The sequence below is a fragment of the Neofelis nebulosa genome, chromosome 1 (genome assembly GCF_028018385.1).
Source record: "Neofelis nebulosa isolate mNeoNeb1 chromosome 1, mNeoNeb1.pri, whole genome shotgun sequence".
In the NCBI taxonomy this organism is placed as follows: domain Eukaryota; kingdom Metazoa; phylum Chordata; class Mammalia; order Carnivora; family Felidae; genus Neofelis; species Neofelis nebulosa.
Genome location: NC_080782.1, coordinates 104,222,557 through 104,237,472, shown reverse-complemented (window position 1 = coordinate 104,237,472; position 14,916 = coordinate 104,222,557). Strand labels below are relative to the sequence as shown.

At 35.8% G+C, this 14,916-nt stretch overlaps 2 protein-coding genes across 14 annotated transcripts in view; one reads left to right on the top strand and one right to left on the bottom strand.

Annotated features, from left to right (window-relative positions):
- The window catches only part of CDK7 (cyclin dependent kinase 7), a 93,048-nt gene that overhangs the window by 26,777 nt on the left and 51,355 nt on the right, over window positions 1-14,916 (top strand). For 8 of the 11 annotated variants that reach the window (XM_058730445.1, XM_058730460.1, XM_058730491.1 and 5 more), the window contains exons 9-11: window positions 2,341-2,427; window positions 6,542-6,691; window positions 10,067-10,214. In XM_058730445.1, coding sequence (XP_058586428.1) covers window positions 2,341-2,427; window positions 6,542-6,691; window positions 10,067-10,214 — 385 coding nt within the window. Of the gene's footprint in view, window positions 1-2,340; window positions 2,428-6,541; window positions 6,692-10,066; window positions 10,215-10,661; window positions 10,860-14,916 lie in introns of those variants that run through there. The other 3 variants (XM_058730506.1, XM_058730465.1, XM_058730498.1) reach the window with 2 other exon arrangements.
- Window positions 13,348-14,916, bottom strand: part of CCDC125 (coiled-coil domain containing 125) — a 31,735-nt gene continuing 30,166 nt past the window's right edge. For all 3 annotated transcript variants that reach the window (XM_058730408.1, XM_058730416.1, XM_058730421.1), the window contains one exon: window positions 13,348-14,844. In XM_058730408.1, coding sequence (XP_058586391.1) covers window positions 14,536-14,844 — 309 coding nt within the window. In that variant the 3' untranslated portion in view covers window positions 13,348-14,535. The remainder of the gene's footprint in view (window positions 14,845-14,916) is intronic.

Here is a 14,916-nt window from a genome sequence, read left to right as displayed (position 1 = left end):
AAACTAAGGCTATAATGACGAGTGTCCCTTGAGTACAGTTTTTACATCATTAGTCTGCAAAGTAGGAGATAATATTTTGAGGTATGAGAAGAAAATGTTAGCATGCCTAAAAATACTTGCAAAACGTTATTTAATATAAGTTCAAGTTTCTTTTTCTGGGTACACATTTCATATATATAATAGTGCAATGTTATACATAGGAGTTGTATTAAATCTGGATCCAGTCAGAAAAAAGAAACCACACATTAATTTAAAGAGGGAAGTTTAATATAAAGAATTAGTTATAAGAAATTTGAATAATGAAGGTTGACTAATAGAAAGTTACTCTGAATTCTGAAGAATGTAGGAATAGCACACAGAAGGAGCAACCACCCTAGGACTGAGATAGAGGACCCAAGGACTGAGATCTAGACCTTGTTGAAAAGGTCACACACTAGGGGCGCCTGGGTGGCTCAGTCGGTTGAGCATCCGGCTTCAGCTCAGGTCATGATCTCACAGTTTGTGGGTTCGAGCCCCGCATCGGGCTCTGTGCTGACAGCTTAGAGCCTGGAGCCTGCTTCGAATTCTGTCTGCCTCTCTCTCTGCTCCTCCCCCGCTCATGCTCTGTCTCCCTCTCTCCTTCAAAAATAAAACATTAAAAAAAAAAAATGAAAAGGGCACACACTGTGTCTCACTGGATGACATAGAAGTTGCCGTGGAGCTGTGTTGGCAGAACTTGTTGGAAATCTTTTCTTTTGCATGTGGAGGAAAGCTGTTCAGGGGAGGTTTTCTGGAGGCACTCTGCTACTCAACCCTCTCTAGAAGGAAGCTGCTCTGTGCATTGGGCAATGAAGAAACTGCCCACAGTGGCAGGAACCTGTTGCTAGAGAAGCTCAGAGTACTGCAGGGGGTGTGCTGGGCCAGCGAGCTGGAACTGGGAAGCAAAAGTCTTCTTCCTATAATATTCCTCCAGCAGCCTCCATTGTCAGAGCTTCAGCTGGCAAAAGAAAAATACATTTTTGTTTTTTGTGTTTTTTTTTTAGAGAGAGAGGGCACAAATGGGTGAGGGGCAGAGAGAGGGAGAGAGAGAGAATCCCATGAGGGTCAGAGAGAAGGAGGGAGAGAAAGAAGCAGGGCTCACTTGAAGCAGGGCTTGAGCTCATGAACTGTGAATCAGGACCTGAGCCAGAGTCAGATGCTTAACTGACTGAGCCACCCAGGAGCCCCCAAAAGGACAATAGTTAAAGACCTACATCTATTTTCTCAGAGAAGGCAAAAAGGGTGAGCTCGAGTAAATTGATAACTGGCAGAGTTAAATGCTTTTTTGGCAGTGTTGGGGGCAATTGGTAGTGGTCCACAGTAGTAGAAGTGTTGGAGACCTGGTACTTAATCTGGTCTTTTCAGTGAGTTTATAAACTTTTGAAGGCGTTTAACTGTGAAAGGCCTGTTATTCACAGTAAATTCTTTTTTACTTTTCTGTATATTTACACAGATGTTTGAGAATGAATTGGAAAGTAGTGTCTATATATAGCAAGGATTTTAATTATTTATCAGCTTCTAATTTTTAACTTGTAATCACTTACCTTTTAAAGTTCATCATTATACCTCTTCAGAGAATTAGCATGCCAAGATGTTATTTAAATTAGATTGTAATGTAAATATGTTCTGCCTGCCTGTCAGCCTTTGCTCTCCTTCACTTTAGCTAGAATAGTTTTCCTCCATTTTAGACTTTTCCTCTGACTCTTTTTTCATCTTTCAGCTTTCACTGCTGCTTCCTCTAGGATGCCTTCCTTGACATAGCTAAAGTGGGTTAGGTGCTATTCTGTGTGGGCTAGAATCCTGTACTCTCACTGAAAACATCATCTTGTAAAGACCCCCTTATTTGTATTACCAGCATTCCCCACATCTACCCCATAGGAGAGTGAGGACTGTCTTGTTCCCTTCTTGAAATACCTAGGGCTTAATTAATTAGCACAGTGCCTATTACATGGTGTTTGTTTGTTTTTTTTAATGTTTATTTATTTATTGAGAGGGACAGAGATAGGGAGAGTGCACATGAGCGAGGGAGTAGCAAAAAGAGAGAATCCCAAGCAGGCTCTGAGCTGCCAGCACAGAGCTCGAAGTGGGGCTCGGTCCCATGAACTGTGAGATCATGTACATGGTGATTATTAAAGAGTGAATAAAATGAGCAGGATGGTACTGTTTACTTGGTTGGCAGTGTAGGACATAATGCCATATCCAGTACACCTCAAACTATATTTTGATTTTTGTTACAGTTTAGTTTTTCTTATTAAGTTTACAGTATTATTTGTGTAACTATTACAAAACACCTTGAAATACCTGTGTCTTGCTCTCTTTCAGGTTCCTTTTTTGCCAGGAGATTCAGATCTTGATCAACTAACAAGAATATTTGAAACTTTGGGCACACCAACTGAGGAACAGTGGCCTGTAAGCCTTCATACATGTTCTTTAATGTAGTTAGGATTCTATATGTTGTTGTCATGTACGTATTTCTTAAAGAAATGTATTCACGTCTTAATTTACTAGTAATATATACTCTGCAAAATTTATACCAAGTAGAAAGTTAAAATTGTGGTATGGTATCCAGCTTCCCACGTACATGTTGCCCTTCCTCCATCCCAGGGTTAATCACTGTCAGTTTGGTGGAACGTCTTGCTGTGAAGATACATACATAAACATATACTTACACAATTACATATTTTATCTTTTCTTTAATAAAAATAGGATCATGCCATATAAACTTTTTGCCACCAACTTGATCTTTTTACTTAATGTTTATACCTGACCTTTTTCTTTTTTATTCTATTTTTAATAGCTGCATATTTTATTTTAATGGGTATTCATGTTTGTTCATCAGCATCTTGGTGGATTTAGGGTGTATTTGTAGAATTTTCACTAACAGTTAAGATGTCTCAGTATTGTGCATATTTTTAATCCATTATATTGTCTACAAAAAAGAAATCTTAAGTCGTGAGTAAAATTTACACCAATTTAAGTTGCTAAATTATATATATCATAGTTTAGTAAGATAATCTCACTTGACTATTCTTAAATTAAAACTGTAAACCTTTAGATTTTCCTTCCTGTTATAGCCCCATCTCCTGGAGGATAAATAACTACTACAAAAGATAAATTTTAATCAGGCTCTGCCTTCTGGTTAAAACTGATAAAATTATCTGAAGCTGAAATTTAGTGTAAGGAGTTTTTTTTGTGCTGTTACTTCCTCAACTTTCTAATTGAAAGTTTGCTATATGTACTCATTGTAAAACATGCTTTAGTAGCTATCATTTATTAAACACATTATATGCCATCATGACAGGCTTTTCATAAATTATATGTCATTTTCCCAACAATCCTATGAAGTAGGTACTGTTAGTCCCAGTTTATTTGAGACAAGTGAGGTTTAGTGAGGATAAATAACTTACTTACCCAAGGCCACACAGTGTCAGAGCTAGGAGTGCACTGTGGATCTGTCTGACTCCAGAGCCATGTTCATGTTACTCTGTACAGTACTTTTCTCTTAGACATGATTTTCTTTTTTCCCCTGTTAGACATGATTTTTTGTCTTTTTTTTTTTTTAATTGTTTTAATGTTTATTTATTTTTGAGAGCAAGACAGAGACAGAGTGCAAGTAGGGGAGGGACAGAGAGGAAGATGCAGAAGCAGGCTCCGGGCTCTGAGCTGACAGCACAGAGCCCAGCGTGGGGCTCGAACTCAAGAGCTGTGAGATCAAGACCTCACCTGAAGTGGTTAACACCTGAGCCCCCCAGGCGCCCCAGACATGATTTGCTAAACAGTAACTGCTTTACTGGTATTTTCCTTAGATTTTTGAAAATTATACTTATTTTGAGATGATTGTAGATTTTAGTTGTAAGAGATAATTGAGATATTCCTGAACTCTTTACCCAGGTTCGTACACAGTTAGTACAATATCATGACCAGCATGCTGACGTTGATAGGATTAACATACAGGGGCGTCACCACAAAGATCCTTTATGTTGCCCTTTTTTAGCCATACCTGCTTTCCTTCCATTCCCCCTCCCTCTTTAATCCCTGGCAATCACTAATCTGCTCTCCCTTCTGTAACTTTGTCATTTCCAGAATAGAACTAGAATCGCATACTATGTAACTTTTTAGGTTTGCCTTTTTTCACATTCAGCATAATTCTTTGGAGATTCATCCAGGTTGTATATATCAGTAATTAGTTCATTTTTATTGCTGAATGGTATGTATGTACCACAGTGTTTAACCATTCACTCCTTCGTTGTTTCCAGTTGGGGCTGTTAAAAATAAAGCTCCTATAAACATTATGTGTAGGGTTTTGTTTGTTTTTGTTTTTTGTTTTTTGTGGGGTTTTTTTTGTATAAAGATAAGCCTTTATTTCTCTAGATTAAATGCTCAGGAGAGCAGTTGCTGAGCTCTATGGTAGCTGTGTAGTTAATTTTAAAAACTGCTAATTTGTTTTTCAGACTGGCTGTACCATTTTATATTCTTACCAGCCATAAATGAGTAACCCATTTTCTCTGCATCCTCTCCAGCATTTGGTGTTGTCACTTTTTTATTTCAAGTGTTCTGATGGTTGTGTAGTGACAGTTCATTGTGATTTTAATTATTTCCCTAATAACTGATGGTGTTGGATATGTTTTCATGTGCTTATTGGCCATCTGTATATCTTTAGTTAAGTGTCTCTTCATGTTTTTTTCCCATTTTTTTAATGAATTGTATTTTAAGATTTTTTAAAGTAATCTTTGTACCTAACATAGGGCTCGAACTCACTCACCATCCTGAAATCAAGAGTCACATGCTCTACCCACTGAGTCAGCCAGGTCCCCATTTTGTGATTGGATTGTTTGGTTTTTAATTCTGATGAAATCTATTTTATCAGTTTGTCCTTTTACAAATCCTTGTTTTGATGTCAAGTTAAAGAACTCTTTGCCTGTCTCAGAGATTTTTCAACAAAACTATAAAAAAAGTTAAAACTATAAATAGTTTTATAGTTTTACATTTGTCATTTCAGTATGTGATCCTTTTTGAGTTAATTTTTGTATGAGGTGTGAGACTTTGATCAAAGGTCTTTTTTTTTTTTTTTGGCCTGTGTATGGTCCAGTTGGTTTAGCACCATTTGTTGAAAAGACTATCTTTCCATCGAATTGCTTTGCATTGTTGTCAAAAATCAGTTGGCGCCTGGATAGCTCAGTCGGTTCACAGCCCCGACTTTGGCTCGGGTCATGATCTCCCACTTCATGGGTTCAAGTCGGGCTCTGTGCTGACAGCTCAGAGCCTGGAGCCTGCTTCGGATTCTGTGTCTCCCTCTCTCTCTCTGTCCCTCCCCTGCTTACATTGTCTCTCTCTCAAAAATAAACATTAAAAAAAAAAAAAAAAGTCAGTTGGGTAGACTCAGCAGCTGTCTGGGGCAGTGGACTTTCCATCCTGGAACCATGGACTAATTTGTTGGTAACCTGGAGAAGGCCCAGGTGCTGGTGGACACTTAAAGCTCGATTGGCCACATTTGGGCAGTATGCCAAGATTGAGCTGGTTCCTCTTATCCCTGCTTAGATTCCTGGAGTTACTCAGAGCTTGGAAAAAATAGTCAAAAGAGTTCTCAAACAGCCTCACAGGCTGAATGTTTTGGTGACCACTGATGTGTGGATATAGTTTTATGTCTTTGAGATCATAGGCAAGCATGGCATTGTTGACTAGAATGTTTAAAGACCAGTCTTTAATATCTGTTTATATTTGGTTTATTATTTGAATAAAATAAGACAATATATCAAAACAATCAGTTGGGCATATTTGTGGGGATCTGTTTCTGGGTTCTGTCTTGTGTTCCTTTGATCTATACCTGTCCTTCTGCTTAATGCCACAGTCTTAATTAAAGTAGCTATGCATTAAGTGTTGAAATCAGGTAGATTGATTCCTCCACTTTTGTTGTTTTTCAAACTTGTTATAGCTATGACAGTTCTTTTGCCTTCCCACATACATTTTAGAATAATCTAAAGTGATTTTGTCAGAATTTTGGTAAGAATTCCCTTCAACTCCATATATCATTTTGAGGAGAATTCTCATCCTTACAAAATTGAATCTCCAAATCCATGAATAGGACAGGCCTCATCATTTTTTTTTTTTAAGATTTTATTTTTAATTAGTTTCTACACCCAACTTGCATCTCGAACTTAGAACTCTGTTGTAAGATCAAGAGTTGAGCACTCCACCAACTAAACCAGGCAGGCACCTCAGTTATGTAGCTTTTAGTTTAAGTGTCCTATGTGTTTTGTTAGATTTTCATGTATTTGATTATTCTTTTTGAATTATTCTAAATGGCATTTTAAATTTCAGTATCCACGTTTGTTACCAGTATATAGAACCACAATCGATTTTTGTGTCTTTATCCTGTATCCTCTAACCTTGCTTTACTCAGTAATTTTAGGAGTTTTTAAATAGATTTCTTGGAATTTTCTAGATAGATCATTTGACAGTTTTAGTTCATTTGAGATGTATATGACTTTCAGTCCTTAAGTTTGAATTATAAATATTTTTACAGGACATGTGTAGTCTTCCAGATTTCGTGACATTTAAGAGTTTTCCTGGAATCCCGTTACAACACATCTTCATTGCAGCAGGAGACGACTTGTTAGATCTCATACAAGGCTTATTTTTATTTAACCCATGTACTCGAATTACAGCCACACAGGTATTTTAGCATATCTTTCTTATATTAGGAAATATGAGGATAATCTTAACTCTGACACTGATAAAATAGAGTATCATAAGATTTTCTAACATTCTTTAAATACTGTAAAGATGTGTTTTTGTTTTAAGGAGTTATAAGTTTTATCTTGTACCTAAGCTACAAGCCCCATTCAGACTGGTATTAAACTACATCATGCATATGCAACAAGAGAGTTTACTTTTGCTTAGGAACGTATAAATACGTATTTATTTCATAATTAATTGGCTTTCAAGTAGCTTACCTAGAGAAGAAACAATAAGAATGGTTTTGTACTTGTTAAAATAATGATATTTCAATTAATGCCAAGCCTAATGCCAAAAGTGTTCTGGTTTTTTTTCCCCATGAAATGTAGTCTCGGTATGCATGCTGATCATTGTCATAGTCAGAAAGTGATAATGGGGAGAAAATGGTATAGTTCCTTCTTTTTCTTTCTTAAAGATTTTATTTAATTTTATTTATTTATTTCAATGTTTATTTATTTATTTTTGAGAGACAGAGCTCGAGCAGGGGAAGGGCAGAGAGAGGGACATAGAGAATCCAAAGCAGGTTCCAGGCTCCAAGCTTTCAGCACAGAGCCCAATGTGGGCCTTGAACTCACAGACTGTGAGATTATGACCTGAGCCAAGTTAGATGCTTAACCAACTGAGCCACCCAGGCACCCCAGATTTTATTTTATTTTAAAGTTGCTTTATTTTAGAGAGGGAGCAATCAGAATCAGGGGAGGGACAGAGAGAGAGGGCGGGGAGAGAGAATCCTAAGCAGGCTTGGTGCTGCCGGTGTGGAGCCCAATGCGGGGCTTGATCCTATAAACTGTGAGATCCTGAGTTGGACGCTTAACTGACTGAGCCACCCAGTCACCCCTAAAGATTTTAAGTAATCTCTGTACCCAGTGTGGGGCTTGAACTAAAAATCCTGAGATCCAAGAGTCACATGCTCTTCTGACTGAGCGAGCCAGGTGCCCTAAAAATAGAAAAAACTGTATGCTTACAAGAGACAGAAAGATAATCTGAATAGAACAGACATCGATACTGACCCTAACTTAAGGGAAATAAGAATCAAACTCAAAAAAATTAGAAGACCAAGAATATCTGCTTTTCCATAAGAAGGAAGAAATACTGTCCAACACAAAAACAAAAGAACATTAGATTTTGAAAGAAAAAAATCCATTGTCTTTTTTTTTAAAAACAAGCACAAAACAAAAAAAGATTAGTGTCACAAACACTTAAAATTGGGGCAGGGAGGGGTGCCTGGGTGGCTCAGTGGGTTGAGCATCTGATTTCAGCTCAGGTCATGATCTCACAGTTCATGGGTTTGAGCCCCGTGTTGGGCTCTGTGCTGACAGCTCAGAGTCTGGAGCCTGCTTCGGATTCTGTGTCTCCTTTCTGTGCTCCTCCTGTGCTTGGGCTTTGTCTCTCTTTCTCAAAAATAATTAAACACTAAAAAAAAAAAATTTTTTTTTTTAAGTTGTGGCAGGGAAGTGTAGAAATGCCACACAGTACAATGATTTGGCTTTGTAAAGTAAGACCCTGATTTAAATGAAATGTCACAAGTCTTCATATCTACGCACAATATACCAAGAATATAAAATAGATATTTTTTCACTTAAGTTTATTACAGACTACCAGATCATTGTTTAATGCATTTACTTCTATAGGCCTTCTCTTTTTGGCAGTACGTGTTACCTTCATACATACATGCTAGATATTTTACGATTAGAAGCACTCTTCTCATTTCAAATAAGTACCTTATCGTTAACCTTTCCACACACACACACACACACACACACTACCTTCATCATAAGAAATTTGAGATAAGGTCAGATTATCTAGAAAGTTGTTTTCATTAATAGTAAAAATCAAAATATAAAACATGTAAATAAAAATTTATAGAAAAATACTAGTTGTACAACTTATTTGGGTTATATTTTGATAGAATTTTTTTACTTAAAAATTCTTTAATGTTTATTTTTTAATTTTTTAAATATTTGTTTTTGAGAGAGAACACGCACGCAAGTGGGAGAGAGAACCTGAAGCAGGCTTCAGGCTCTGAGCTGTTAGCATAGAGCCCAATGGTGGGCTCAAACCCACAAACTGTGAGATCATGACCTGAGCTGAAGTCGGATGCTTAACTGACTGAGCCACCCAGGTGCCCCAGAATGAATTTTTTAAAATGGGTTTTGACTCATGGATATCTGTCTTAAAGTTGCAATGAGATAGTTTCCCTTTCTTAAATCTCTGATAGCTCAGGATTAGCTTAATTTACTTAGGGAACTGCTGATTTGGAAGCATACTTTAGAAATGCAACTCTCTTGGGGCGCCTGGGTGGCGCAGTCGGTTAAGCGTCCGACTTCAGCCAGGTCACGATCTTGCGGTCTGTGAGTTCGAGCCCCGCGTCGGGCTCTGGGCTGATGGCTCAGAGCCTGTTTCTGATTCTGTGTCTCCCTCTCTCTCTGACCCTCCCCCGCTCATGCTCTGTCTCTCTCTGTCCCAAAAAAAATAAATAAAAAACATTGAAAAAAAAAAAAAAAAAAAAGAAATGCAACTCTCTTGAAGTAAGGAATCTAAATTGTCACTGCAAATAATGTAAAATAATGTTGTGAGAGGAAATGCTTGAAAAGTTTGTATGAATTTCTTTATATTCCTGAAAAGATTATTGAAAAGGAATTTTTGTGCCTATTGAGCTGTACTATGCAAATAATGTATGAACTTGACAAATTTGTCATTTAGAATAAAACTATTTTTATTGGAATTCAGGACCAAAGTAAAGAAAGTATCATGTCATAGAACACTGACCAGGTATTATGTAGAAATAACCTTGTTCAGTTCATTCCCAGTAAAATTTTTAATTGTGGTAAATTGTTGGATTTTAGTACATTGTTACCAGCCTGTTGCATCTTTTAAAAAACTTTAAAAAAAATCTGTATTTACAGGCTTTGGAATTTGAATACACATACATGTTGTGACAGACTTTCAAGTTCTTTTTAAGCAAGTTTCTGTCTTTACATGTTGAACTATAGAGCCCCTTATGTATAGAGAGCTGAATTATACATGTCTTAACTAGGGATATTTCATATTTAATATAAAGGCTGTTCACCTGTAGAAAAATTACAAGGTTGTCTCTTTTTCTTAAGGTAATGAAATTTTCAACCAATCTTAAACCATTATATGTTTCTTTGTAGTAATTTGCTCATCCAAATTCTTGAGATTAATTTCATGTTGGAAGTGGGGCATTCACATAGTGTTTTTAATGTTCTCAATAATTCTGGTGTTTTGATTTTCATAAACAGTTCAGATACTCACTTAAAACCCTACTTTCTTTGGTATCTTTTCTTTAAAGGCATTGAAAACTAAGTATTTCAGTAATCGGCCAGGGCCAACACCTGGATGTCAGCTGCCAAGACCAAACTGTCCACTGGAAACTTTAAAGGAACAGTCAAATCCAGCTGTAGCAACAAAACGGAAGCGAACACAGGCCTTGGAACAAGGTAAAACTTTCATTTTCATAAGAAATGAAATGAATTCAGAAAACTCCAAGTAGGTAATGTATAGCTAGTGACTGAGGGGCAGCTAAGACATGTAGATTGTGAGCTGTTTGCTTTTTTTTAAGTGTATGGTAGAGAATGTGGTATTTTAGCCATATTTGTTTCCATTGAAAATAATTAAACCAAACATTTTAAAAGGATGTGGTATACTTTTGACTCATGGAAAAAGTATACTCTGGTATACTCTGAGTATACCTCAGTGTTGCACGAACTATCAATGTGTGCCTTATTTTCTTCATAAATTTTTATCGGTATACTACATGCTTAATGTTTAACAAGTGCTATTAGCAAATCAAAGCAAGTAAAATATATTGGATGTAGTTGGATGCAATGACTGGTTAGAATTGCCATAAGATTAAATGTGAACAACCTCATTTTTTTTTCACCTAGGAGGATTACCCAAGAAGCTAATTTTTTAGTTACAAAGATCACTGGACAGTATTTTACTACTGAAGGAAATAGTCCAAAAGGCAATTAATGGAAAAATAGTAAACGTTAAGTGAATGCTGTAGAAGGAATTTGTAAATATTCTACACATGTAAAATATGTAAAACTGGATTATTTTTATTAAATGTATTTTAAAACAAACTTAATTCTGATTTTTCTGATGAGAGTGCAAAAGTAAGATTAAATTCAATTCTCTGAAATGTAGAATTGAAAATTCATTAAGGAAACCTTAATAAAAATAATCATCAGTTATTTTGATGACCTGGCCCGTCTAGCTTCACAGATTTATAGTAGTATTTAAAAATGGGGTAGTAGGGGTAGAGGTAGTATTTAAAAATGGAAGCAGTAGTAGTAATGTAGCATATACCTACGACCTAGAGTTAACAAATGTTAATATACTAAATAGGAAAAAAAAGATAAAACTACAAATGAAATTGAGGTCCCTTTAATATGCCATTCCATTCTTTTCCTTTTTGGCTTCCCAAAAGGGAAGCGACTCTCAGGAAATGAGGGTCTTTCCATGATTTTATACTGCTATTTTATAAAAATGCATGTAGTAATATACAGTATTGTTTTGAGTCTCCAAGTTTTATATGAATGATAGGCTATCATACTATAATTTATTTTTACTCAAAGCTTTTTTATTTCTTCCATGTTAATACATATATATCTAATTTATTTAACAGCCATCTAATATATAAACATACATCTATCTTACATATACAACACTACATTCTTATGCTTTATTTATGGACTGTTATTTTTCTTTCCTGTATAAAAATTACCGTAAGTGTATCAGCATAAAGTAACACAAATTTACTAGCTCATAGTTCTATAAGCCAGATATCTGACCTGGCTCAACAGTGGTTTTCACATAGGTCAAAATCAAGGTGTCCGTTGAACTGGACTCTTATCTGAGTTTCTAGAGGAGAATCTGCTTCTATGCTTATTCAGTTCGTGTGATTTTAATGCACATGCTTTCTGTCCCTGTTAGCTGTCAGCCAAGGCTTTTCCCAGCTTCCTAAGACAGTCCACATGCCTTGTCACATGGCATTCTCCATCTGTAAGCCAGCAGCCGTGCTTAGAATCTTTTTGGTTTTCTTGTCTGCTACCAAAAAGGGAAGTCTGCTGTCTCAAAAAAAAAAAAAAAAAAGGTCACCTGATTGGATTATCCATATATTAAGGTCAATTTACTTGGGATTTTAATCTCTTTATAGCAGTACCTAGATTAGTACTTAAATAATCAGGATGGGAATCGTAAAGTACGTATTTTCAATAATGTGGATATTGCCATATTTCCACTGTGTTCCCAATAGCTATTCAGTTCTTAAAAATGAAGAACTCTCCACACCCCACCCCACCCCATCCCAGGTGCCTGGGTGGATCAGTCAGTTAAGCATCTGACTCTTGATTTCAGCTTTTGATCTCAAAGTGGTAAATTCAAGCCCCACACTGGGCTCCTTGCTGCGTGCGTACGAAGTATACTTCCCCTTATCTTACTCCATATATAAAAACTAACTCAAATTGGATCAAAGACCTAAACTCAAGACCTAAAACTGTAACAACTCTTAGAAGAAAATATAGAGGAAAAGCTTCATGACATTAGATTTGGCAAGGACTTCCTGGATAGGACCCCAAAACACAGGCAAGAAAAGTGGGGGGAAAAAAGACATAGGGCATCTGAGTGGCTTAGTGGGTTAAGTGTCTGTCTCTTGATTTTGGCTCAGGTCATGATGGGTCATGAGATGGAGCTCTGTGTTGGGTTCTGCACTGTGTGTGGAGCCTGCTTGAAATTCTCTCTCCCCGTCCCTGTCTCCCTGCCCCTTGCTCACGTGCTCTCTCTCTCTCTCTGAAAAAAGAAAAAAAAAAGACACTGGACTACGTCAGCATTTAAAACTTGTATGTATCACAGGAGTGTTAAGCAACACAGTGAAAAGAACAGAAGAATATATTTGCAAATCATATATCTGATAAAAGATAACAATAAAATATTTTAAAAAATGGGCAAAGGACTTGAATAGACATTTCACCAAAGATCTAGAAATGGCCAATAAGCATGTAAAAGATGCTCAGCATCACTAATCATTAGGGAAATGCAAGTCAAAACCACGGTGACATACCCCTTCATACACATTAGGATCACTACTATATATAAAAAAAAAAAAAATCATAGAAAGTAGTAAGTGTTGGTGAGGATGTGGAGAAATTAGGACCCTTGTGTACTACTGGTTGGAATGTAAAGTGGTGTAGCTGCTATGACAAACTGTAGTCTTTTCTTAAAAGAATTTTAAAGGCATTTTCATATGATCTAGCAATTTCACTTCTGAGTTATATGCCCCCAAAATTGAATGCAGGTTCTCAAATATACACGGTCATCAACACTGTATGAAAGTATTTGTTTCCCCTCATAATCTCTAGCACTCACATAATCTTTGTGATCTTTCCTAATTTGGTATCTCATTATCATTTACTTTTTTTAAACGTCTACTGTTGAATAGTTCCTCACATTTGCTTACCATATATAATCCCTCTTTGTGAACTGTTGATTTAGATTCTCTGTCATTTGGGGAGTATTCCAAATTTTAGCAGTTTAACCATCTGCATTTTATATAATACACATATACACACATTAAAAAAGAACATTTCTAGCTTTTACTGTTTTTTACACTTAGATATTATTGAACATGCCCAAATCTTTGCTTTCCTTACCTTTTATTTCATATTAAGTTATTATATGTATTAGTTCTGTGTATATTCTTTATCATATTCCATTGACCTGTTGGTACCACACTATTTTAAATAATGTAGCTTTATATTACTACCAGGACGATGCAATTTAATGTCTAGTAACAGTAGTTCCTCATCATTACTCCTTTTTTCAAAATTTATTTGCCATAGTTCATCTTTTATTAATATTTATTAAAGCCAACTAAATGTTCTTGCTTTAACACAACTATAAATGGTTTCTATTTTATATTGTTACTTCATTTTACCCTGTTGTTACCTCATCTATAAGTAGTATTCAATGTAGCCATATATCTTTTTTTTTTTTTTTTTTTACTAGAGATCATAACTAAAGTTTTACAAAACTTCTAAAACTTCTGACAGTGTAATGCATTTCCTTTGGCATAACTGTGATATTACTAATATAGCAACATTCCCAGAAGGTATTAAAGATTTTACGCAATACCTTAAAATTCAGCATCAAAACCAAAGAATGGTGTGAGTGCTAGAATTCTGCACAGTTCTGGCTCCAAAGTGTCATCACACCAACAAAAAAAGAAGCTATAAAGGTAACTAGCAATGCTTTGAATATACTTCTGCCAAAGTCCCACCATGATAACTTTTTTATTGAAGTTAACTTAAGGAAATTATTAGTTGTAACCTTTCTCTGGCAAATGAAAATTCTGAAAAATAGCAATAAAACAAGATACATGTATTACAAAAATTATCATGCAGCCACTCCTAGGCATTGTTATTTCTTAGAGCATTAATTTATATTGTTGCTTAAGCCAAAGATCCCTTTAGTCAATCAAAATAGTTTAATAACTTTTTTTTCTCAGAAATCACTTTCTTTTTAAGATGTTGGCAAATACTGAAAATTTAATAAAGCATACTAATGTAATTTATAAAATCCATCAACACAGAATATTAATAAATTTCCTGTAGAAAACATTTGAGTATTTAAGCTACCTTCTAAAACTTAGAAATACCCATACAACATACAACTTCTGAAGATGTAGCAACATTTGTACAGTCCTTTTTTAAAGTGTCATAATATAAACAGTTCTCAGGTCTGATTTCAACTGATTTATCTTCAAAACATGATATTTGATGGCAAAGAACAGGATCTTTTGAGAGTTCTTGTGCAGTGCTGATCTCTGTGAGGGTGCTGGATTGAACAAAGACAGCCCGCAGAACTTAAAATGTGAACACTTGAAAACACAGGATCATGCAGTACAGGGAATTCTGAAGCTTTCCCCCATGCATTTTTTAATGAAAAATTGTCTTTCACAAGATTTTTTTCCTTATTGTCATTTGAGGTGGTGTCTTTCTCTTCTAATGCCCGAGCAAGCATGTAACTAACTTTTCTTTGATGAGCCAAAGCTTCTTCTTTGTCATTCAACTACTTGGACAAAAAGTAAAAATATGCCAATTAGTCAATAAATCACAGCATATAGAGCTATAATCAGAAGAC